The sequence below is a fragment of the Podarcis tiliguerta genome, assembly GCF_965153285.1.
Source record: "Podarcis tiliguerta genome assembly, chromosome: 11".
NCBI classification, from domain to species: domain Eukaryota; kingdom Metazoa; phylum Chordata; class Lepidosauria; order Squamata; family Lacertidae; genus Podarcis; species Podarcis tiliguerta.
The window spans coordinates 17,718,368-17,744,445 of record NC_139544.1 but is presented as its reverse complement, the minus strand read 5'-3'; the positions used below and the strand labels follow the sequence as shown (position 1 = coordinate 17,744,445).

At 42.1% G+C, this 26,078-nt stretch overlaps 1 protein-coding gene across 8 annotated transcripts in view; it reads left to right on the top strand.

Annotated features, from left to right (window-relative positions):
* SNCAIP (synuclein alpha interacting protein) overlaps positions 1–25,430 on the top strand; it is a 121,030-nt gene extending 95,600 nt beyond the window's left edge. For 6 of the 8 annotated variants that reach the window (XM_083403833.1, XM_083403832.1, XM_083403834.1 and 3 more), the window contains 6 exons: positions 1,632–1,757; positions 5,155–5,324; positions 10,967–11,059; positions 13,300–14,347; positions 17,498–17,568; positions 24,836–25,430. In XM_083403833.1, coding sequence (XP_083259959.1) covers positions 1,632–1,757; positions 5,155–5,324; positions 10,967–11,059; positions 13,300–14,347; positions 17,498–17,568; positions 24,836–24,920 — 1,593 coding nt within the window. In that variant the 3' untranslated portion in view covers positions 24,921–25,430. The remainder of the gene's footprint in view (positions 1–1,631; positions 1,758–5,154; positions 5,325–10,966; positions 11,060–13,299; positions 14,348–17,497; positions 17,569–24,835) is intronic. The other 2 variants (XM_083403837.1, XM_083403836.1) reach the window with 1 other exon arrangement.
* The last annotated feature ends 648 nt before the right edge of the window (positions 25,431–26,078 follow it).

Here is a 26,078-nt window from a genome sequence, read left to right as displayed (position 1 = left end):
CCGACCTGCTGATCGGCAAGCCCTAGGCTCTGTGGTTTAGACCACAGCGCTACCCATGTCCCTTAAGCCCCATAAGGCTGTCCAAATAGCTCCCTTGGTTTCATCTGATTGCTTTTGCCAATGTGTGGCTTATGTGAGAATGGCCCATTTTGTGTATGTTAAACCATAGTTTTGAAGTTGACTTTTCCCAACTCATCATCATTAACAATGGCCACAGTTTAGAGCTTGGGCAACACACTAAACTTTGGTTAATCTCCTTACAGTCATGCCAAGGGATTGGGGAAAGCAAGACTGAGACTTGCTGAGGCTCATTCTTGCAACAGAAAGGCTGCTAGCCTAACCCCTCCTACCTGGTCCAGGTCATCCCAATGAAAAATAAGTAGCTTAAAGTATATTTCTAGCATATTGAAACCAATTGAGAATCTATACTTTTCTACATTTGACATTTCTGGAGTTTAAGAGCTGCCTGAGAACTTGTGGTGTGTGATATAACATGTTTGTTTTAAATTTAAATTTAATATTAAAATGCAAATTGTAGAATTCTTCCGGAACCAAAATTGAACAAAATAAACCATGGTGGAAGTAGGGATCAAAATTACAGAAAATTCAATACAGTAAATGTATAGAAGACACAGGAAGGGGTGAATACTGAGTGACAAAGTATTGGAATAGCTTATGGGAGGGCTGCAGAATTTTGAGGACTCCCTATTGAAAAAATGACCAATTTTCCTTTGAGAAGTCAATATCTAAGAGCTGCTCCACGAGGTAGCCCTCAAAAACTGCAACTCTCCAATACATTGTGGTGATCTTTTGTCACCCAGCTCTTCACCAGTCCCTTATTCATCACTTGCCCTGGCACTTTCAATCAATTCATTTGCTCTCCCAAATGCTGAACAAAAAGGGAAGGAAGGAAGGAAGGAAGGAAGGAAGGAAGGAAGGAAGGAAGGACATTTCAACCAGCAATTTTTATCCATAAATATTGCCTACCTGTACCAATATTTTGTGTATACTTTGCTTCAGGATGAGAACAGAAATCGTGCTCCAGTGGCATGGTGGCAGCGGGAGGCCCCATTAGCTAAAGTGGTACCTCAGGTTAAGTACTTAATTCGTTCCGGAGGTCCGTTCTTAACCTGAAACTGTTCTTAACCTGAAGCACCACTTTAGCTAATGGGGCCTCCCGCTGCCGCCACGCCGCTGGAGCACGATTTCTGTTCTCATCCTGAAGCAAAGTTCTTAACCTGAAGCACTATTTCTGGGTTAGCAGAGTCAGTAACCTGAAGCGTATGTAACCTGAGGTACCACTGTATATGAAGCCCAAACCTTTGCATGTTCACTTCTAATTCAGTGGGGCTTACTCCTAACTAATTGAGTTTACAATTGCAAAATGAGAATGTTTAAGGATCTTACTAAAGCTCAATGTGATCTGAGCAGCATCTAAGATGGGATAAGTAAGGATACCTAAGGCAGTTCCTCAGTTAGATTCTTCAGTGCAACTGCTATGTAAATATATCTTAAGACTTGGAACATATTCCATAATTATAAATGCCTTCAACACAGAAGAAGATGGCAGCCACCTTTCAATTTTATTTTATTTTTTAAAAAAATCCTTTTCTCTCTTTCTGTGTGTGTAGGAGAAAATCCTTCTGTGGCTACTTCAGTTTATGCAAGAACAAGGGATTTCTTTAGATGAAGTTGATCAGGATGGCAACAGCGCAGTCCATGTAGCTGCCCAGCATGGGTATCTGGGATGTATACAGGTAAAAAATAATAATCTACATTTATTTCAGACGGTTGTTCTAAGTGAAAAATGCATAGTAGCCATTACGCAACACAGAGTACTAACCACTATACGACACGACGTACGCTGGAGATGCAACAAATGGGGCTGGCACTGTCTTTAAAGAATACCTTAAAAACTATGTGGAGAAGGCAGATATCCTGACAGACAGTGAATGAATCTGGAAAATAAAGGAAATATAACAAACTTAGCTTGGAAGATATTTGGAAGAATAGAACATCCAAAATGAAATGTGTACAGGTTAAATAAATGTAAACTAGCACAACGAGAATGGTTGGAAGCCAATTCACTGTGGGTGCGTTCACGTTAGGTATGTATATAGGTAATGTATGTTTTATAGATATGTATTGTATTGTTTGATATATGTATTGTATGTTTATAGATTCTGATGTACAATAGAGGTATTTAAAACAAAAAAAAAAAACCCAAAACATAGTAGTCTGTTACATGGAAACAGAAGATCAGTTATATCAGAAGACGCTGGCCCCATTCACACATACCGTACTTTTAAAGTGGTGTAGTGCTACGTGCATGAGCAAAACCTCAGACTCATGTGCTTTCCCTTCTTCTCACCTGCACCCATGTAAGCAGTGTTTAGCTTCACTTTCCACAGTTCCTGGCTTGCTGTTGAACACAAACCGGGGTCATACTTCACTGCCTGCCTGCCCTTACAGGGGGGAACCCAGCCGCCCAACACAGCCCTTGGCAGATGTATCCCACCCCCCCAACACTGCCCAAGCGGCCATTCAGGGGTGCAGCAGCAAGGCCAGGCAGGAACAGCATGTGCTCTGCTGAGCTGCAACCCCTCCCCTGTCTGAAGGTGGCTTGCCTTGAAACTGACTGGAGTTTGTGATAAATCACGTCCTCCCTCAAAGAGGGCACATGTTGCGGTGAGACCTCGCAGCCAAACCCTGTGTTATGGGTGGGTATGACACTAATCAGGCCAATGGGACGCTGGCCAAACGGATCAAGGGACCTATATAAACCCATGCACGTGACCCTGAGCTTCTTTTTTGGGCCAGTGCATCGGAACACCCGCCCACCTCTCCCTATATTTAGGGCTTGTGCTCTTGACCTTGCTAGTGTGTCATCTGTCGTTGGGACAGGGGCACGGCAGGAATTTCCCCCACTTGGCTGTTGCCATTTGGGTTTCGCCTGCCACGTAGCAAATCGTCACAACTTGTAAGGTTGCGGATAGGTTCTGGTTCAGGTGATAGGGATGGGAGAGCACTCTCGCCATCCCTATGTGAAGGGTATTCCGTTAAAGGAATCCAGGGACTCAATGGTTTGGTCAACCCCTGTGAGGGGGTTGTGTCCATGCCTGAGTCCAGGGGGACATCTGGGTGGTGGACTAGCCTGGCCCGGCTTTCCGCTGTTCCAGGTGTTCACCCTTGGCTGACCTATGCTGGTGCCCTGGGTCAGCACTACCTGCCACAGTGCAAGGAGCTAGTCGAACCAGAGCCTATGCAACCACTCACTTGATGTAATCAATAAAGTTGTGGCCTAAACTCTGCCAAAAACCAAACCAAAATTTGTGCCTTGTCTGAATTTATTTAAGGGGGAGGTTAAAAGGTCTGAACACACAAACTGCAGCTTCTGCAGCAACAACAATCCAGGATTTTGTGGGAAGTGAAACTTAACACTGCAAAAGTTTATCTCCCAGCCGTGTGGCATGAGAAGGAGGAGTGTGAGCCGGAGGCTTTGCTTGCCCATAGCACTAAACCGTGATTTAGCATCGTTGTCGATGTCATTCATTGTACTTTTAAGAGATGCATACATCATATGAGCACATTGAATGGGGGGGGCATGATTTTCACTAATTCCTCCTTCTATCTGTAGCCCCCCTGCCATTTGGAAATGCACACAGACCTCCATCCAGGCATGAAGAGGCATAATCACAATTCAGAGACACATTCCACCAAGACACATTCCACCCAAGCAAATAAGGAGGGCATGGAGAAGGGCCTGCAAAATGTGTACTCTCTGAAGAGGGGATGTGGCTTGGAGAGAGTCCAGGGGCCTGGAGGTTTCCAGTCCCTGCTCTAGATGCAGGGAGAACTCACACATTCCTCTACAGGGGAAATATGAGTGAGGCTTCATACTTTGGACAGTTTTACAGGATATGTGAGGGAGACACTTTTGCATATTCTCTCCCCTCTGCATTTGGGAGGATCCAAAAATGTTCCAGGAATGTGGTGGCATGTGAGATCTTTAATTTCGTCTTAACCACCTACCCATTGTTTATTCTGCAATTCTGTAACCCATAATAATAGTGGCACCAGACAAACACGGCAGCAAAACCTTAGTCATCTAATTATGAACAGAAATTGCAAAGCACAGGAGGGAAAATATAATATATTTTTGTTGATTGACTATCTGCACTGCCCAGTCATGCAGGCAGCTCAGAGTCTATTACACTTTAAGAAAACAAACACCTTCAGGTGTTCAAGTTTCCATGGATCCCAAATTTAAGTCATTCTGCAAGATTATGTTTTTGGAATTTTTAAAGCTACGCACAGAGCAGATTGCACTCCAGATATTTCATTGCATAATTAATAATTTAGTTGCAGTATCTACAGTATCACCAGATTTATCGAGTCCTGAGCTTATCACATGTGCAAACCATCTGAACTAGCACAGAATCAAAATCTGATATGACTGCTAATTAGGATAGCATAATTTCAGCCCATTTGTACACTACATTAAGTAAGGGTTTGTGGTGGCGGAGAAATGAAATGTAGGAATCAGTCCAGCCCTCTGGCTGGCAGTAGCAGGATTTGACCGCTGCAACTGCCATGTCCCCAAAATAGCTGATCCTCATCAATTAATTTGTATAATCCTAAAAAATATATTAATTGATTTGAAATGTAGACACATAGTCATATAATCAATAACATTTCAGTACAGGTCCATAATTTCCTTAAAATGTTGTCCATAAATGTAAGTGTACAAAATTTGCAATTTCACAGTCAGACCAACAATATATTTACAACAAACTACTCACTGCTTGTAAAATAGGAAAAGGCTTGCCAATATTAGTTTTGCGTGTGAAAAAGACTTCTATTCTTCCTCAAATCTGTTTATATTTCTCTTCCCTTATATACGTGGTAATTTGATTCAGCCTCTCTCAGTCCCAAAGCTTAATATACCATTCTTTTAATCAGAGCATCGCGTCTTCCCCCGTATTTCACATGTCTTGGCTGCCAGTGTTATGCATAGCGCTTTTTAAAACCCATCTAGTCTGGTCCCTGTTACCATATATCATGGGAGTGGAACTTCCCTTCTTCCTATGATGAACCTAGTGCCTCTGAAGGTTACTGTTCCTGCTAATAGACCTCTACATGTATATATTTCAGACTCTGGTTGAATATGGAGCAAATGTCACTATGCAAAACCATGCTGGAGAAAAACCTTCCCAAAGTGCTGAGCGCCAGGGACACACCATGTGCTCACGTTACCTGGTTGTGGTGGAGACGTGCATGTCGTTGGCATCCCAGGTTGTGAAGTTAACGAAACAACTGAAAGAGTAAGTTTTCATTCATAATAGTGGGATTTTAGCTGCTTGGTGTTTTTTTTAAAAAAAAAAGTTCTGTCAACATGTCCAGGTGCTGGTGAATGTAACATTTGAATAGAACGGGGTTTCCCAAATTTGGGTTCCTAGTTGTCTACAACTCCCATCTTCCCTGGCTAGCAGCACCAGCGGTCAGGCATAATGGGAATTGAAGTCTAAAAACCCAAGCTGGAAACCCTGGAAAAGAAGATGCATCCCATTAAAATAAACCATGGACACACAGTGAGAACCATTAGCCAACTGCATGCCTGCTGTGCATTGCATATTCCCCTTTAAACTTGACCTTACGTTCACCTTGTGACACCTGGAGGGCATAATGAAAGTACATTCCTTGTATAAACAGTAAAATGGATCTTGAGTCCAATGGGGCTTTCTCACAGGTAAGTGGTACGATTGGCAGCCTCATTTTATCGCCCCCATTTTATCCATTCATACATCAAATGTCTGTGGTTCTCCTTTCATCTGCCATCCCGCTGCCTCTGTGCAAAATTAAAGTGTAAAACATTTACATGTTCGTGACTAACCACTTGCCTTTTGTTCTGATTGTAAAAGCTTTTTTCTCGAGGGTCTGGCATCGCACTCCCAACATTCAGACGGAACAGTAGCTAAGTGCTAAATGTAAGAGACCCACAGGTTCTTTACTCTCACACTGAATTGGCATGGGCTGGTTTTCACATGTCCAGCTGTGCTCCTTTCTAAAGAAGCAGTTTAGACCAGCAGGCGCTTCCAACGGCTAATGTAGGGGCTGCAACTAGGCAAACAAGAAGTGAAGGCATCCCAGCCAGAGCAAAAAGGCTGCTGTCAAAACGGAGAATAGCGCTGGTCCTGGATAAATTATTTACTTATTTTTCCAATGTCTACACACCACCCTTCCTCTGAAAATCACAGGGTGCTTTGCAATATAAAAAATATACAAAAACACATACCATAATAATTGCAAGAACAACAACCCCCTGCTCCCAATTTAAAAGGCCGTAGATTGTTTAATTAGCTAGAGGCCTGGGAGGAGGAAAATGTTTTTGCCTGGAACCTAAAGGTATGTATGATGGTCCTGAGCTGTTTCAGACTTTATGGGTCAAAAAAAAACACAGCACTTTGAATTGGGCCCAGAAACTAATTGGCAGCCAGTGCAGTCAGACCAGGATTGGCATTATAAACTCAAACCATCTTGTCCCTTTGAGCAATCTGGCCGCTGAATTCAGCACCAGCTGAAGTTTCTGAACCATCTTCGAGATAGCCCTACAGAGAACGCATTGCAATAATCTAACCTAGAGGTTTCCAAAGCATAAACAACAGAAGTTAAGCTATCCCTGTCCAGATAGGGGTGCAGCTGGGCTGATGGAAGGCAGTCCATGCTACTGAGGCCACCTGAGTCTCAAGCAACAGCAGGGGATCCAAGAGTACCCTCAAGCTGCATACCCACTTCTTCAGAATGAGTGTAATCCCATCAAGAGCATGCAGCCTCCTATCCAACTGGTTTGGGGAACTGCCCACTACTGGTGCCTCAATCTTCTCTGGATTGAGCTTCAGTTTATTGGCTCTCATTCAGTCCATTACTAAGGAAAGACAATGGTCCACCACATCCACTTTCTCACCTGTAGCTGTAAAGGATGTGTGTCATCAGCATACTGCTGACAACATACTCCACAACTTTGGATGACCCGACTCAGCTGTTCCCTGTAGATGTTAAACAGCATGGGGTATAAAACTGAGGAACTTCACACTGAATGCACTACAGAGCCAAAGAGCACTTTTCAAGCACCACCCTCCAGAAACGACTATCCAAGTAGGACCTGAACTACCACAAAATGGTGCCACCCACCCCTAACTCCTGAAGGCATTGAAAGCCACTGAGAAGTCAAGGAGAATTAACAAGGACACATCCCCCCCCCCCCCAGTTTCTGTCTCAACATAGGTCAACATACAGGGTGACCAAAGCAGTTTCTGTGCCAAAATAAGGCCTAAACTCTGATTGATATGAATCAAGAAAACCAGTTTCCTCTAAGAGCACCTGGATCTTATTTACATAGACAAACAGGGTGACTTTCCTCCCTCCGCTTAATAGTCCAACTTTAAGGCAGCACTGACATTTTGATGACTGTTCATATTAATACAAGAAAAATAATCTTTACTACTCGGAAGTCAAACAGAATCTGTTCCAGAAGTCTGTTTGACTTCCAAAATGTTCGGAAACCAAGGTGCAGCTTCCGATTGGCTGCAGGAAGCTCCTGCAGCCAATCGGAAGCCACGGAAGCCCCATTGGACGTTTGGGTTCCAAAGAACGTTCACAAACCGGAACACTCACTTCCAGGTTTGCGGCATTCAGGAGCCAAAACGTTTGGGTCGCAAAGTGTTCATTAACAAAGGTACAACTGTGTTTCTAACATGGTTATAAATGCAATCCCTGAACATTGTTCAAATCCAGGGTGCAATGTTTTCTGTGTGATTTGTGTGTCACTCGGTGTAAAGGTACATCCAGCTGTTTCGTATAAATGAACTTTATGGAGTACCGATTTGCATTAGAGGCAGCTCTGGTTCCTGGCCAAGGCACTAAGTATGAGAAGGAAAATGATGAAGGGAAAGTGAAACAGGTAGACCAGCAACAGTCAGGAATAACAAATGGAAATAAGTGGTCTGAATCTGCAAAATCTTGGATCTTTGCATTACACGCCAATGCTGACAGAAGGTGGGAGTGATTTTTAAAATAGTGTAAGGAAACATGTAGGCGGGAGGAAGGAAGAGGGAAAATTGAAGGAAGGGAAGATCTTTATAAAGTGCATCTGGTTTCTACAAAATAGCATATTGGTGTCCCACCTAAAATACTTTTGCATTTTCCAGATCCTTTACTGTGCCAATATGAGCATTTGCTTTTTGTGAATACAGCAAATACAGCCTTGCAAATAGGCTGAAGTCATGTGGATGGTTTCTGGCTCCGACTTTGTCAGTTCCAAAGCTCTAGAATTGAGAAGTGAGTTAATAATCTAATGTCCTTTGAGCCAGGAAATTATCCGGTTAAATACCCCACAGTTGGACTTGCGCTGTCAGTTTTGTTCTGCTATATATTTTTTTAAGGAAGTCATTCTGAAAGTGAAAGCAACAATGCGTTTTTACATGCTTGCTAGCATTGCTACATGGTTTTAAATGGGGAAAGAAATCACTGCTGGGGAAATTTAGAAATTTACTCTTACAAAAGTAAACATTAGCTAGGGTTTAACGGAGAAGGAGACGCAGAATTCATGGTGGGAAAGAGCTGTTGATTGCTTGCCCTCTGCTGATGTAGAGACAGCTGTGTCCCTCATGACATTTTCCCTACATGGAGATGATAATATCAGTGTTGGGGGAAATGTGTGCACTGTAACTTGTTAGGAGAAACCCAATAAATATATTTTTTTCTGTGAGTTACACAGCACAGAAAGCTAATGAAAGCAGAGGCTTTCCAAAACCCTGAACTTGCAACAGACTGAATTCATCACAATTCTCAAGTGGCAACGTACATGTTTGTTTTCCCCTGATACAGAAATTAACTAGTAAGACGAGACCTGCTAACCCAGTCCAACTTCTGGGGAAGCACATAATCAGACAACAGCCTTCTCCTGGTTTCTTTGCCCCCTAGAATGATCTCTGCAAGCAAAGCTTGTACATCATACCCATTCTGTGCCGCAGGATCTGGTGGTCAAAAGAGCTTTTGCCAAAGGCTTCCCTGGTACAGATGTTGTCCTGCATGTGTGGAAGCCAAGAAGTGGGGCAAGCTACAATGGATGGCATCAGGGCAGAGCTAGTCAACATGGCCCCTTTACTTTGTGTCAATGCCTGAGTGGTATTTCTGAATGGGGCTGTGGTGTAATAATAATAATAATAATTTATTATTTATATCCCGCCCATCTGGCTGAGTTTCCCCAGCCACTCTGGGTGGCTTTCAATGAGGTGTTAAAAACAATACAGCATTAAATATTAAAAACTTCCCTAAACAGGGCTGCCTTCAGATGTCTTTTAAAAATAGGATAGCTGCTTATTTCCTTGACATCTGATGGGAGGGCGTTCCACAGGGCCGGCGCCACTACCGAGAAGGCCCTCTGTCTGGTTCCCCGTAACCTCACTTCTCGCAGGGAGGGAACTGCCAGGAGGCCTCAGCACTGGACCTCAGCGTCCGGGCTGAACGATGGGGGTGGAGACGCTCCTTCAGGTATATTGGACCGAGGCTGTTTAGGGCTTTAAAGGTCAGCACCAACACTTTGAATTGTTCTCAGAAACGTACTGGGAACCAATGCATTTGCGTTGAGTTATTGCAATCAACCACCTCATTTACTACCTGTCCAGCAAAACTATAGTTCAGAGGGCCAATGTGGTGCCCTTGAGATGTTGCTGGAATCTCTGGTGCAGTTAAAACGGGTAGAGAGAGGTGAGATAAAGCAGACATGTGAGCAGAGGTTGGATTCTGTTTAGATGGCTTTCCATCTGCCAGGATGAAAACCCAGGCAATTTATCTTTGGCTACACTGCTCTGTCTCCTCAAGTGGCTTTGACTGAAGTAGATCTACATTGGGACTCACTGAAGCTTGAGTGAACCATCTAAACCACCAAATGAAAATCTAGCCTCAGCACACATTAGTTTTTTAATTGATATTATTTTTATTTGATTGTTTTTATTATTTAAGAAAGTATGGATGAGTCATTGCAAACATTAATCATGTGGAATAATAGACAGAAGAGAACCCATTTAAAAGTGCAAATGCATTCTACACAATCGTAGAATTACAGAGTTGGAAGGAACCCTGTGGGTCGTCTAGTCCAGGGCTTCCCAAACTTGGGTCTCCAGCTGTTTTTGGACTACAATTCCCATCATCCCTGACCCCTGGGGGCCCTGCTGAGCTGAGGAATGATGGGAGTTGTAGTCCAACAGCAGTTGGAGATCCAAGTTTGGAAAAGCCTGATCTAGTCCAACCCCCTGCAATGCACTGATATGCAGCTGTCTCTTACAGGGATCGAACCTGCAACCTTAGTGGTATCTGTGCACTCCATCCCCCATTATAAAATATACTGCTCTGCTCCATTTAGCTCTGATCCACAACCCTCAGCTATCCTTAACTTTTGTATGGTGTCATTTGCTCTACCAAGCAGTTAGCGCTTTTCAAGAGAAACTTTGGGAGGTAACTTGAGCCAATTTTCCTCCCCAGTCACAGGCAAGATTGAACTAATTTCAAGTTTGCTGAGAGTTCAGTTTTAATTGGACACAGGTAAGCTAATTGTTGTGGGTCCCACAGCTCCAGCAACCGCTTCTTAGGATTCTAATCTTGCCACTTACACCAGATTCACTACCAGCAATAAATAATGTATACAAGGCAGGCAGCTTTCAGAAGGTACAATAGAGTGATCACAGCGTTTCCACAGGGATTAGAAGCAATTTGCGGAACAGAGACCTCCTTTGTGCATTTTAGTATTTGTATGCACTCTGTGTGTGCAACTCTTAAATTATAAATGTACAGAGGCTTTCGCCTCAAAGTGATGTTGAGTGAAAACTATCATTTCTCTTTGCCGCATCCACTAACAGCTTTTCTTTCAAGGAAGCAGTGGGCTTAACAATTTAATATTTCCTTATAGGCAGACGGTAGAACGTGTGACATTACAGAACCAACTCCAGCAGCTTCTAGAAACACAGAGATCAGAGGGCAAGTCACTGCCAACATCCCCAAGGTAACTAGGGTACTGGAATAGAATTCCAATGTACTTCGAACTGGACTCTTTTCACGGTTATTGCATGAGAAGGTCATGCTCCAACTAAAGATCCAATCGTTCATACTGTGAAAGAATAAAAAGCAAAATGTCACATGATGGAAATTCATACTTTTTTAATTTGGCAGGTGTGAATACTGGACTCTGCGAGTTTAAATGGAATTAACTTTCCTACATTTTTCAGTTTGATTTATTGTGAAACTTTTAGATGACTCATAGACATCACAGGAAACATCTTGTGAACTTCCACAACCTCACCTTATGGTGGCTTACAGTAATCTTACACTCCCAGTAATTCATAAAAAGGCTTTTTTCTTTTTTTTTTCTTTTTTGCTGGCAAAATAGGCAGGCTGCTGTTCATGTGCTGTAAAGGCGATTTGTCTTCACTGTCTTAATGTAAATGGACAGCACCAGAAGCATAGATAGAATTGTACATTGCAATGTTTTAACCGCAGTTACTTGACTTCAGCTGAATGAACATTGCTGCAGGCTCCCCATGTGTGAGTTGGGCCAGACCATTAGGAGCATTATTGGGCAAAGGCATGAATATAACTTACTGATAAAAAGCATGGAAGTAAATTCAGTTAATGAGCACCCCTTAAGCACCTCCATTTAAATGGAAGTTAGCCTGAAATAATAGGGTTAGAATGGGAGCATCAGAGTACTGCCTTGAACAAAATTCCCTTAAGTGTATATAAAATTGTGTCATCTACTTGTGCATTTAAAACTTCTGATGAAACCTGTGATCCTGTCACCATGCAGCCCATGCAGTTTTTTAAACCCATTTTTGCCAGCTTATAAACAGTAAGCCATTTGATCTGCAAGGCCATGTTTCAGCAATACCAGTGGAATTACTCCTGAGCAAACCACACTAGATTGCTATTACTCTTATTCAGGGGTCAGCAACCTAAGGCCCATGGACCCCCGCCACCCGCTCTGTCGGCTCCCATGCGCAGCGCTAAACCGGCGCGGAGCACAGCGGGGTCCGCCTTCCACGACACTGGCCGGCTTTCCATTGGCTGCAGGAAGCTCCTGCAGCCAATGGGAAGCTGTGCATGCCTCCTCCGCGCTGGAAGGAGTGCCCAAAATAGCGTTTGCGCATGCGCGCACACACGCACACTCACTCCAGCCCACCATGGCGTCTGCAGAACCGTGAATCGGTGGAAGCCACAAAAACTTGGCCGATCCCAGCTCTTATTCCTCTTGAATGCTCTTCCACTTCATCATTGTTTAGATAACATTCTTAGATAACCATTTTGGTTAAACAGCTTTTATACTTCTTACTGTTTGGGACCTTGTAAAGTTGACCTCTGTGGTAAGCATAAAGGGTGGGTCCAGACTGCCTTCTCCAGCTGGAGAAACCTTGATTCAGTGGAAGTTCCCAGTGGAAGAAGAGGAGGAAAGTAATTTTTGCCAAATTTCCCCTTTACCCCACAGCCACCAGTGACATCTTTGCACACTGTTGCAACTCTCTGAAGCAGATTTTGTGGCAGGAAGGGTGGATATATGACACTGACGTCTTCTCTCCCTCCCACACTTGCTCCATTGGAGTGTTGCATGGCAGAAACTCTGCTTGTTGGAAGTCTGGATCCAACCCAAACAGTTTCCGTACAGTGACTACAGAATCCTACTTCCACAGTAATTCTTTTCTCTTCATCTCTCCTTCTTCCGCTTCCCTCTCTCTGTTGTGTTCCCCAAATCTCAATTTTTGCATTAAAAGCTCTTGCGGCAGGGACCTAAGAATTCTTTATCATTACCATGAAGTCAAAATTCCCATTGATTTTAATGAAGCAGAATTTCATATTTAAATTTTGGAACATGCCAAAACAGGACTTGGTGGTTTTTATGTAAAAGATCCAAGTACATTTTAGTATTCCAGTTTTCCCCAAGCTATTCTCAGAAATTCTGCTGAGCAATATCTAATGCAACTCTTTAATCAGAAATCTTTCTGTAGAGATTAGCAAAGAAAGGAAATAATGGGTCAAGCTTAGCCTGGAAACAGATTTACATTCTTAACAATGGAGTCAATAGTGTGACTCCATAATACATTCCACGTGGATAAAGGTCAAGAAAAAAGCAGTAGGGTGGTTTGGAAAACATATGCAATGGGAATGTCAGGGTTGCACTGTATGTATGTATAACTTTGGTTGTGGTTGCCTGTACTGAACGGTGTTTTTGTTTTTAATTTATCCCGATTGAAGTTCACCATCGTCACCTACTTCTGGCAAGCTTCAATGGAAACCATCTGACGCAGATGACTCGATTCTGCCGAAAAGTAAATTGAACACCCATGATGGGATGCAGATTCTTGGCAGTGTGGGGACTCCACACCACAACCGTCCCAAGATGAAAGATGAAGACTCAGATAAAATACTGCGCCAGCTGCTGGGGAAAGAAATCTCTGAAAATGTCTGCATGCAAGAAAAGCTGTCCCTGGAATTTCAGGATGTTCATGCCTCCAAGAGTACAAAGACGCTTCCCCCGGAAAAAAAGGAGTTGAAGTTAGCAAGACTGAAGCATCTCATGCAGCGATCTCTCAGTGAGTCTGATACAGATTCAAATAACTCAGAGGATCAGAAGAATACGCCCGTGAACAGAGTGGACAAGCCAAGGCCACAGCCCATAGTAGAAAACATTGAAAGCACCGAGAATTTGCATCTGATGATTAAGAGGCACACTTTATCATCTGGGCGCCGCTTCCCTTTTGGGATGAGAGCCTCAAAATCTTTGGATGGCAACAGCCCTTCTCCCACTTCGGAAAGTAGTGATCCTGATAATGAGTCCCAGTACCAGACTGGGGCTATATCTCAGAGTCAGACCATGGGAGATACCTGCCAGCCGAGCTCTGATGCCACCACGACTCACAAAGTGGCCACAAGTCCCAAGAGTGCCCTCAAATCTCCATCTTCCAAGCGCAGAACTGCCCAGAATTTAAAACTCAGAGTGACCTTTGAGGAGCCTGTGGCGCAGGTGGAACAAACGGAAGCTGGTTTAAATGGGGAAAGGGACAAAGAGCGAAGTAAGGTCCTTCAGCGGCCTTCGTCCAACGCCGAATCTGGAGACCAGCAGAAAAGGCCCTTTGGAACCTTCCGCTCCATAATGGAGACACTGAGCGGGAACCAGAACAATAATAATAACTATCAGACTTCAAGCCTAATCAAGACCTCATCACCCTTTACCTCATTAGGAAGGAAAGCCACAGATAGCAAGGGAAATTCAGCAACTTCTGCAAAAGGAAAAAATAAGCCAGTGAGTGATGAATGGGGCAGAGGGAATGTTTTTGTATGTTAATGAATGAAGAAGTCTAGAATGGTTCCCCCCCCCTCAACTGCGTTGAACAAATGTTAACACATCACCACTGGAAGGGCTTTAGGCAGGGAAGAGGTAATGTGGGCATATCTGGAAAGAGATAGTAAACTTACTGAAGGTGTCTGATAGAGATTCTCAGGGATCAGGTGCTGTTTGTTCTGTGCAGCCACTCTCTGCAAGCAAGACATGAGAGCCCTGAGATAAAGTTGATCTTGTGTGGATTGTAGGGATAGTGTCAAAGCCCATGTGCTCTGCTATACACGTAAATAATGTTAGCTCAGAATTCTCCTATGCCATTTTGTACTTAACTCCTTTGAGGAATATCTGAATTCAGAAAAAGAGCAGTTCCCATCCAAATACTTTTTAAAACACAAAAAAGTAGAAGACAAGGGGGATGTTGTTGTTGTTGTTGTTGTTGTTGTTACTAAATTTTATGTTCCATCCATCATCAAAAGGGCAGTTTACAACATAGAACACAGATGTCAGTACATAACATGTTATCTATACAACATAAAAATCAAAACAGTGATATAAATATAACGGTTATAATAAAAAAATACATAATAGAATACAGTTTCCCATAAAAGACAGATTCACAAAGCAGCCACAACATAAAAAAAAAACAAGGGAGGAGAAAAATCAGCATCAATATATGAATTGGATACATCCAAACATAGGAACAGAGCCAAACAATGAGATAAGAATCTATGAGAACATAAGTGCTTCTTTCTAAAACCATACAAGGATCCAAGCAAGGTGTTAAGTTCAGACCTCCTTAGCAGAATGCTTCACCTGGCAGCTATTATTATGTGGTTAAACTATTCATGCAGACTGCCTTACCACAGGTCTGGGGTCATTTCCTCCATGCCATTGCAAACCTTTCTCTTTCAGCGTCTGTGCTGGAAAGGAGAAAATTGTCCTTCGCGTGCCGTGAGTCACTCTGCACAAAAGCCTCGCATGGAGTGCTTTAAGCTGGCCTCCCTCTGGCGGCTGTAAAGGAGCAAGACTCCAGAGCTCAGCACCTTTGCTCATGATAAGAGTGATGGCTGTAGAAATACTGGGCCTTGTGGAACTGGACAGTCGCGTTGGATTATTAGCTTCTGTTGATCTGAACAAAGGCAGTGGTAACACACACCCAAGCAGATTCCTGTCTTGGGAATGGAAAAAAGTGAGCATAAGGCTGGGAACAGGTTGCAACAAAGGGTTCTTAAGTACTTCTGTGCAGGAACATAGTGGTGTCCAAAGGCCAGTTAGATAGTGGGAATAAAGCAGATTAAAACAGTGCCCTGGAAGCAGAGTTTTATGCAATAAACAAGAGGTTTGTATTTCAATACATTATTCAAACAAGGGTTAACATTTATAGAAAGGGAAATCCAAGTAAAGGCAGACAATTCAGTTTGCTTTTAGCTGTCCAGCACCAAAGATTTGGGATGCGGGTGGCACTATGGGTTAAACCACAGAGCCTAGGACTTGCTGATCAGAAGGTCGGTGGTTCAAATCCCCACGACAGGGTGAGCTCCCGCTGCTCAGTCCCTGTTCCTGCCAACCTAGCAGTTCGAAAGCATGTCAAAGTACAAGTAGATAAATAGGTATCGCTCCAGCGGAAAGGTAAACAGTGTTTCCATGCGCTGCTCTGTTTCGCCAGTAGCGGCTTAGTCATGCTGGCCACATGACCTGGAAGCTCCCTCAGTCAATAAAGCGAGATGAGCGCCACAACCCCAGAGTCGGTCACGACTGGCCCTAATGATCAGGGGTCCCTTTACCTTTACCGATACCAAAGATTTGAACCCAAAGATTATTGCTGCTGCTGTTGTTATTGTTATTAATTCGCCGCTTTAATTATAAAAGTGACCCGATGCAGCTTACGACGCAGTATAAACACTAAAACCAATTACAGCATACAACTAACAAAACCCTGAAAACACAGCTATACATATAAAAGGTTTTTACAGAACCTGCCCAACTAAAAGAGGGCAGAAGTATTTTAAGTCCTTAAAATTAAGGGCCAAAGGTGCAGGTAAAGAGCAAAGTTTTTGCCGAGCACCGAAAATGAGTTCCTAGGATGTTTAACTGAACTGTGTCATTTAAAAGGCAAGCATCCTACTTCCTAGCCAAGCTCCCTTAATACAGTGGTACCTCGGGTTACATACACTTCAGGTTACAGACTCCGCTAACCCATAAATAGTGCTTCAGGTTAAGAACTTTGCTTCAGGATGAGAACAGAAATCGTGCTCCAGCGGCACGCCAGCAGCAGGAGGCCCCATTAGCTAAAGTGGTGCTTCAGGTTAAGAACAGTTTCAGGTTAAGAACGGACCTCCAGAACGAATTAAGTACTTAACCCGAGGTACCACTGTAAAGACTTGTGTTGAAAGAACACCTGTAGTGTTCCACAACGAAGTGTAACCAAAGAAGGAGAAATATTATGTTTGTTCATAGCACTTTGCAGAATTCATATATGGAGACTGAACAACTGGGAAGAAATTCAAAAAGCATCACTCACAGCCAGTGATGAAGAGTGGAAACATGTTTTTAACGTTTTACCCCCAAAAATAAAAAAATGCTAAAATCAGTGATGGATGGAAATTACATTTCCCCCTCATATTGTTCCATATTGTTTCGCTGGCACTCCATGCCTGTCTTGTTCCTGCCTCCTTCTACCCGTCGCGTGGGTGGAGCATTCCCATCTGCCAAAATTTGCATGCTTTCAGATGGCACGTTCAGTCAGAAATGCATAGTTCCATAACGATTCACAGATGTGAGCTAGCGCCAAACCCCCGTGCCATTTCCCTTTTACCTGAAGAGGCTTATGGGCACGATCTAAGAAGCTGCAGCCTTCCTTCTAGGGGAAAAGAATGCCTGCTATGAATGGCGGAAGCATTCTGTAGCTCCTAGAAGCCAATGGAAGCAGCCCTAGCACATGCCAAGCTCTGCGTAGGCATCTGAGATCCAGAGAGGAGCTAGATTGTGGCATGTAGGTTTCTCAAAGCTTCCGCTAATACACTGTGACTTTTAATCACTGCCTTTCTACTATGCATGTGAGAAGCTTGTTGCATGATCTTTCGACTGATTAATGCATTGCACTCCCCCCAGGCTCCCTACCCTGGCTGCATCAGTTTTTCCACTGGCATGCTGATTGAACGTCGCCTGTATAACTATGCATGGTATGTGCTGATGCAGAGTGAAAATGTTGGCTTTCCTATCACTGTGTTTTTTATTATTATTATCCCCTCATTGCATGTGCAGCTTATAATTGTTCGCAGCTTAAACTAATGAAACGATTGACGACAACTGTAAAAGAAAATGAAATTTTGATCTCCAAAAAAAAGAAGTAGTAAACAAATCCCTGTTGCAGTCCTTCGCTAATAACCATTGCTGAGCTCGTTTAATGCCTTCAGCACAAAGTAATGCATAAAAATCACTAGCGCTCATAAATCCAAAAAAGCGTTTTAGTTCGGCTTGGCATTACAGATTTTCTTGAATGAAAGTCAAACACCAAATGAGAATGGAAATTAAATTTCCTCTTAGGAGCAGGCCAAGTCAAACTCCGCTTACGGTCAGAAGAGACAGTGCGCTCCAGTCTCCATTATCCCATCTCTTTCTCACACTTGATTTAGTTTTCTAATTTAAATGTAGTGTCAGGTAAACCAAAACCAACGTATTTTTAACCCTTGCAGGAATAGAAACATGCCAGGTGATATCCAACTAAGTCATATTCAAGAGTAGACCCATTGATATTAATTGGTTTAAGTTACTTAAGACCACTGATTGTGTTAGGTCTACTCTGAGTAGGAGTAACACTGGGTATTATTATTATTATTATTATTATTTGAATTTATATACCTCCCTATACCTGGGGGTCTCAGGGCAGTTCACAGAATTGGGATATTACCCAATGTTTCTAACATAGAAGTGCAGCTTTTGCTAAGCACTTGTCGGATGGAGTGGGATTAAGGTTTGGGTGTTCATATTTAACAATCAACTGACAACTTTGTAATTAAGGGTGAATTCAAATATCTGCGTTAATGGGATTTTCCTTCCATAAAAAATATGAAAAAATGAATATTGACCACAATAGTAATGATGCATCTCAAGTGCCTGTTCACCTATATCTTGTTAGTTTAAAGTTAACTGCCTTCACTTGTTTGGGATATTTTATTTCTCATGTAGAAATGCACATTGTGCTCAAGGGTCCAGTTCAGATCTGTGAGCAAACCATGCAACCCTCATGCTTCCTCCTCCCATTCAAGTACAAAAGGAAGAGATTTAAAGTTTCCATTCCTAGTTGGGGGGGAAATCTGTGCTTTGTTGCTGTGTTTGAAGTCCACAGAAGATGGTTGGTTCAGACCACTGTTTGTTAACAGGCCCGAATATCCTGGCTTTTTAACAAAATGTGGTTTGACCACACCACTATTCTCCACGATACAGTTGCACCAAATATCCTCTTCCCCACTTTCACAGGGCCTGCAGCTACCTGGACACATAACCATAAATCATAGTTTGATGTTGGTCTGAAATGGACCTCTGTCTCCAATCTCTTAAGTATCCAACATGGAAATATTTTAGGAGTGGAGGGTGGAGAATTCATGGCACTTTCAGGAACACACAACGTATATAATTTAATCGTTTCATTATCCAACTATGCTAGAACCAAATTCTGAGTTTGCATAAGCTCACATAAATTAAGTCAGACATTTGTACGCTGATTAAGAACTAGGTATTTGTGAGGAAATGGTGGATTTGTCATGCTTGGCAATGCATGTGCTGTAACGTTTATAAGTTTATTCTAGGCAAAACCTTGTAAACTCCTTGAGGCCACCAACCTTCTCCTTCTCCTTTGTCATTTGATGAAATGGCTTAGGATGCAGATCACAGCAGGAAAATCAAGCAATAGGCCTTCGAAGGGTTGCACACACCCACTAATTCATTGGTTTCCCCGATTCTTGTCCATTGGAAACACATATATTTATTGGGACATTTTGGCAGCGACTGTGGCAAAGCAGCAGGCCATGATAGGACAAGACTAGTAATGAGGTTAAGAATTAAGTCCTTTTAGGCAGCTGGTTTCAATGGAAATCCCTTTATCAATATATAGTGCAGTCTTGGTGGTTAAAATGCTTCTCAGATCCATACAATAGACTTCAGACCCCACTCTAGTATTAATCGTTTGTTAAGTATGGATTCCGCATACATCATGGCTTGGGCTTTACAGCAGTTTCCCATGGGTAATTTAGTTTTGTCCTGGTAGCTGCCATATGTCCTGTATCCAGCGAACCACATCCAGCTACAGTTAAAGAGAATCGCTTGCTAGAGCCATGTGGTAAATGTGTTAACTCTCTGTGCACCAACCCAGGGACAGAATGTATCACATGTAAACGGCCACAGGGTTGTTGTTTTTAATCAGCCGGTGTTTCTTCTTGTATTTTTAAATTATTATTATATTTTGGCAACCGCGTTAAAATCTCAGCCACCTCCAAAAGCCCTGATTATTATTTGTTTCCTAATCAGCTACAGCTTGATGTTGGTAAAACAATTAACATTCCTTGGCGCCCTGTTAAAATTCACTAGATTCCTTTGTGCAAGCATACGATCTGTTTCATTTGCTCGGTACTTTTCTTCCCCCTTTCTTTTAAAAAAATGCGGGCCCATTTTTATCCCTGACAGTGCCAAGCAAATGTTTGCAATTACATTAGCCATGTATTGCCAGTGAAATATTTGCTTCCCATGGATTAAGTTATTGTGAAGCATGTAGTGCATTAAAGTGAGAACATATTTATCTTATCTGCAGGAATCACTCCAGTAACTCGTTCACATCGGTGGTAGTTTTCTCTGTCCCCACGAAAGCTATTTTATTACTAGGATTGTATTCAGATGACAAGCGCCCAGAGATTTTTGTAAGCACCATACCATGGAAGACACATGGCGCTCAGATGTCTCTCCATGTTGCTCTCATACCCAAAGTATTTTGGGAAACTACAAAAGTCTAGACTTCTAGAAGTGAGTGGACAACAGAATGCATCTTGCAGTAGACATCTCCATTCAACAGAGCGCCTTGGGAATCCTGCTTTTATTATCTGCAAATAAAATCAGTGCTTTAAGAGGTACGGCAGAGAGGCTGGTTTGCGTGTAAACACACACACAGAGAGAGAGAGAGAGAGAGAGAGAGAGAGAGAGAGCTAGAATCTGGAGTAGGACACAGTGTCAATAGACATCCCAACAGTGGAGCCAGAGTCCAGAATCAGAGGCAACCGCCTTCTAAGTTTTCTATTTCCCATAGAATGCAATGGCAGCATTTAAGCATATATAGGAATCTTCCAGTTTTATGGCAAAATTAAATGCAATGGAGGCCGGGACTCCCACTGGTGATCCCAATATCCAGCAGGAAGCAGGTTTTGCATCCTTCTCAGCTTTGTCTCAGATTGCAGCCTGCTCAGTTTGCCCTTTTAAAGTTCAATGATACCCAATGAGAGCCAAGCCTACTGGGGCAGTTCATCTGAAAATATCCTGGGTTTTCACAAAGGAAAAAGTAGTTGTTTGTCTGCTTTTTGACAGAGAACATATTCAGTTCAAATAATAATAATCACGTCTCGCCCTAACTTAACTCTGGGAACTTAAACCTTAGGATAGAGTCATAGAGGAGATTTTATTTTCATTGAATTCAGTGGAAATACTTCTATTTGCTTGGACACAAAAAAGGTCTCAACGTAGCTATTACGATCACAAATATGCTTGCAAATGTTATTCCATAACTGCGGTATGTGAGTGAGTTCACTGGTATGGTTTAGAATTGCAGCAAGCAAAACCTTTGGCAGTGATACCCTCTCCGTTTGGCTGGCTTAGGTCACCATGATGAATCAGCAACTGAAATACCACAATTTTTCTTAAATGTAGGATGGGCAATAACTGTGGTTACGGCAGTATTTTGTTGATGAAAGTCAGTTTTCTGTGGGTGATTTCTTCAAATTGAGCAAACCAGCCAGTAAAGGCTCTGAGCAATTGTAACCTTTCAACTGAGTGAAGGACTACATTTTGGTTCTAATTTCCTTGGGCTCCACTCTAAGGAGATCAACATATTCCAGACATTTTTTAAAAAATGTGTTGTTGTTTTTAACTCTTACGCAGCTTCCAATACTTTTAGGCAGTTGTAAGGCACTTTTTTCTGACCTTTTAACCACATTGTAAAGTTCTCCGATCCTCTGCTGGGTCTCTAATAATATATTATTTGGTAGATAATAAATGCATACAAATGCAACAGTAAGCACCCAAAGTCATCCTGCTAAAGACTTCTGCTTGCACAACGGAACTTTCTCTCGCTCTTCTGTCCCTGCATCACCCCAACCCCCAGCATTCAGTTCTGGGGGGTTGCACTTACTCTTTGGAGCCGATTTGGGGAGCTCACAGGGAGAAGAGGGAGAGGGTCCTAGTGGAAGTCCTTGCACTAACAGGGCAACTTCGCTGAATGCCACCCATATTGATTATTTATCTAACACGGGTGGTCCTCTCAGGGCAGCCACTCAAGGCACTGGGCTCTTCATTTAGCATATCTGGGTTTTTTAAAATTTAAAGATAAGAGCCTCAGGTGCAGCACAAAGATTGCATGAAGGATTGCTTAACCCTTTTCCTCTCTCTCTCTCTGGCCTATGGTCCTGGGGAAAACGCACCCCTAAACTATGGTTCATACTGCAAAAAAAGTCAGCATTAACACTGGTTTTCGAAGAAAAAACAGACACATTAAATGCAGCCGTGTATCTAATGTATCTTCTCTTCGAGAAGATCCCCTTTTATGCAAAATAATTTATAGGAGTCTGTACCAGTGCTAACCTAATACCCTAATAACCTAATACCCCCAAGAAAGAAAGGTATAACCATCAGTGACACACTAGTGAAGTAATATGTGGTACTATGCACATATTAGCAGTATGCAAATTGTATGCAAATACAAATCCTATGTATTTATTTATTTATTTGCTTGACTTGGAAATGTAAAGACTGCTGAGTATGTATAGTGGTCCTTGGGATCAGGCAGCCCATGACCCCGAGGCAGTGTTTCTCAACCTATGGGTCCCCAGATGTTGTTGGACTACAACTCCCATCATTCCTAGCCAGCATGACCAGTGGTCAGGAATGATGGGAGTTGTAGTCCAACAACATCTGGGGACCCACAGGTTGAGGCATTTTTGAGAGGAGGGGTGAAGCCCTGATTTGTAATGCATGGTGGATTTGTTACCTAATTTGAGCTCTGTAATGGTGGATTTTGCTTAATAGGAAATCCAGCCCCTTTTATGTGTTGCTGCCCGGCCGGTCAAGACTGTGTCCAATGCCCAGCTGGCCAGCAAAGGGAATTCCCCAAGACCTGGACCCTGATTGGCCCATTTGAACATGGCTACTGGCTGGGAGGTAACCCCCATGTTTGTGATGGCTAAGGCAAACTCCCTATTGTTCAGCAACCACATGGGTCCGGCTGGTTGGGAAGAAGCCAAAGAGGTCCAAAACTGACGCCCACCAGAGAAGCAGTGAGCATCCATTCTGAATATATGTCCCTTTTACTATTGTTATTTGGAAAAGAAAAGGAGAAAGGGACCATTGTCTGTACCCAAGACATACAGAAAGTCAGTGGTATTTCACAGATCCTGCACCCAAAGCCATATGTAGCTTTCAACTCTCAGGCCGTCTTGGTGAATGTCTTGCTATTCAGGATATAGGTTGACTTTCGCCAACCTGATGTCCTCCATCCAGATGTCTAGGCAAAAACATCTGGAGGGCACCAGGTAGGCAAGGGCTGATGGTTATTTTTATAATTTCGCTTAATTACAAATGTCTCTAAGCAGACAGTGATAGATGGGCTTTAAGAGCACAAATATACAAGACTTTGGTAACTGGGAGCAGAGAGAATCATTAGAGCTCTTAGGCTGACTGCTGCTATGGAAAATAATTTCCTGTTTACATTGACTTTGAAGAACAAAACAACTGCCATATGCAAGCACACACAGCCCTGCTTTCTATTTAATACACAGAGCAGTTAGCACAGCTACTATTAAAAATAAGAAATACACAAACTGCATCTGGCTTTCTTTTATCATACCGATATATTTACATTTAATAGGAGAATATGGGCAGTTTATTGGGGAGGGAAAGGTTTGCTGGAGATTGTGTGATATTGCTGCATTTTCAGTACATCAATACGTTCCTTTCTGCTGAAACAAATAAGCACATGTTGGAAGTTGTCTGCTATGCTACAGAGTCAATCTGACAGGTCCCTGTCCAAATTTACAGTTGTTCTGTGGTTTTAGGTGGTTTTTTTTGGGGGGGGGGACATCATAAAAGAGCCACAAATGTTGGAATCCATTTTTGAAATTCCCAAAGAAAGGAGTTCAGACAAGCCTAAAATATTTCATTTTCTTCACTTCACAAAAAAGCGATATGAACACCATTCAAAAGTAGTTGTAGCTGGATACATAGGATTAAATCTGTGTTCATAATCTTCACCTTAGTGTTTTTAAACAGGTTCTGTAAAAGCAACCTAGTTCTTTCACAAATCAAAGGCTGATTTTGACTAATCCAATCTTTATGTTCTTCACATTCTGATATGGGAACTGAATCCATATTTTTACAATTAACATGTGCACAAGGAGACAAAAAAAAATGTATGATAAATGACTATATATTATCAGCAGTTTGTTTTTATTATCTACACATGTGTAACAAAAAATTCTCATGCTTGGTTTTACTTCATCAGCGGAAGGTCTGGTTGCAATACAGTACAATCCTAGGCATATCTTCTCAGAAGTAAGTGCCATTGAGTTCAGCGGAAGTTTACTCTCAGAAAAGTGGGTATAGGATTTCAACCTTGGTTGGTAATTTTGTATTTTATTATATGAAGAAAGGAGTCTTAGTTTGACTTCCAGGTTTGTTTTAACTTCTCACTTTTACACTTTGATCCCTAGCTGTTTCGATGGAAGTAAAATCTTCTTATAATAATCCACACACACACACACACACACACACCCAAGCAGGGTATTTCCTAGAAGGCCAAAGAGTACAAATTTCACACATGCAATTTCTTCTGTGTAACAGAGCATGCTTTTATATGTCTACTCAGAAGGAATTCCCATTGAGTTCAATGGGCTTTACTTACAATGCAAACAGGGAATATGACCTTTTTGCCAGACTTGGGATTGTTTGCTAGGCATGGGATTAAAATTTAGCACCAATAGCACATTATTGGTGTTGTCAGTCTATGAGATTGGAATTCCTTTTCAATCATCTTCAAACAGCTGTGGCAGTTTAAGCCCAACTCAATTCAGAAGGGACTGTGTTGGCACTGCTGTTGAATTAAGGCAGTCCTTTCATGATGAAATAAATCAAATTACTGGGCATCTTTTGAATGACCAGGGGTGATTTTTTTGTTGTTGTTTCTGTTTTTCCTTGCAGGCATAACAACATCAACAGGAAACTCCAGCGATCTTACAGCAAAGATTTTTCCGAAGAACCAGAGCTGCAAGAATTCTTCCTTTGACTCGCATCTCACGGGATCTCAGTCTTCCTCCAAACATGGCCCGAAATCTTCCCACTTGAAAACTTAACTATGAGACGTAACTTTCACCAGCAGAATAACAGACTCTTAGGATGCCTTAAATTTGTAGCAGCTAGACCATATAAAAAAATTAATATGTGTCTATGTCACTTGTTTGTAAGGTGTACTGTTTTAAGGCAAAGGTGAGCAAAAGCCATGATTTGGAAACATAGCAATGCACAGAACCTCTGGAATGATCTTCTGACATCCATCATTTTGTGGCCATTACTTGTTGCATGGATATAATGTAACATGTCTTGTATTTCCTTTTCTCGGAACCTAACTGTGTCTGTAAAAATAAGGACTCTGATTAGCCAAATCCTCACTGAGCGCAGGACAAGCGCTCTTCCCATCCCCGGCCACCCTCTTGTTGAACTATGTTTTGTCGCTATTTCTAATTTTTTGTACAAAAGAAAATAAACCAGTGTTAACCAAAACACAGTGTGAACATAACCAGATGTCACTTCTGCTTCGTTTATTTATGTGATCCATTGTGACCCGTTTCATTTGTTAGCAAATCCAATTATAAAACTTTTAAAGTGTCATTACTTGAGTCATTATTCGCAAAAAAAAGCAGACTATATTTAGGGGATCTATCCCATATTAAACTATTTCTTTATAATTATACGGGGTATTTTGATCCCAGCATTTGCCCTAAAAAATCCCTGTTTTTTTAAAAAATATATAGGTGCATGTTGCTTTGCTTAAAAAATAGGTGCACATTGCTAAGAGAAATATACACGTGTTGCAATAATAATAATAATAATAATAATAATAATAATAATAATAATAATAATACCTGCAGGTTGCCAAAACCAATGTGCCCATTGCTTAATACACAGACCCTCAAATAACATTGGTAGGAAGCTTTGGCAGATACAGGATACTAGTGTGGTTAACCAACAGAGTCAAGGAGGAGCAATTTCTTCCTTTGGAAAACGAATCCACGTGATCTGATCTTCAGCTTGATCATTATAATGAACAACAATAATACAACAAAGAGAAGCGTCTACACTTAGTCTTTCAGCTGCCATACATTCGTTAGAAATAAAAAGTCAGACATGCTTTCCGGTTATCTTGAGTGCTGACAGTTATCACCCG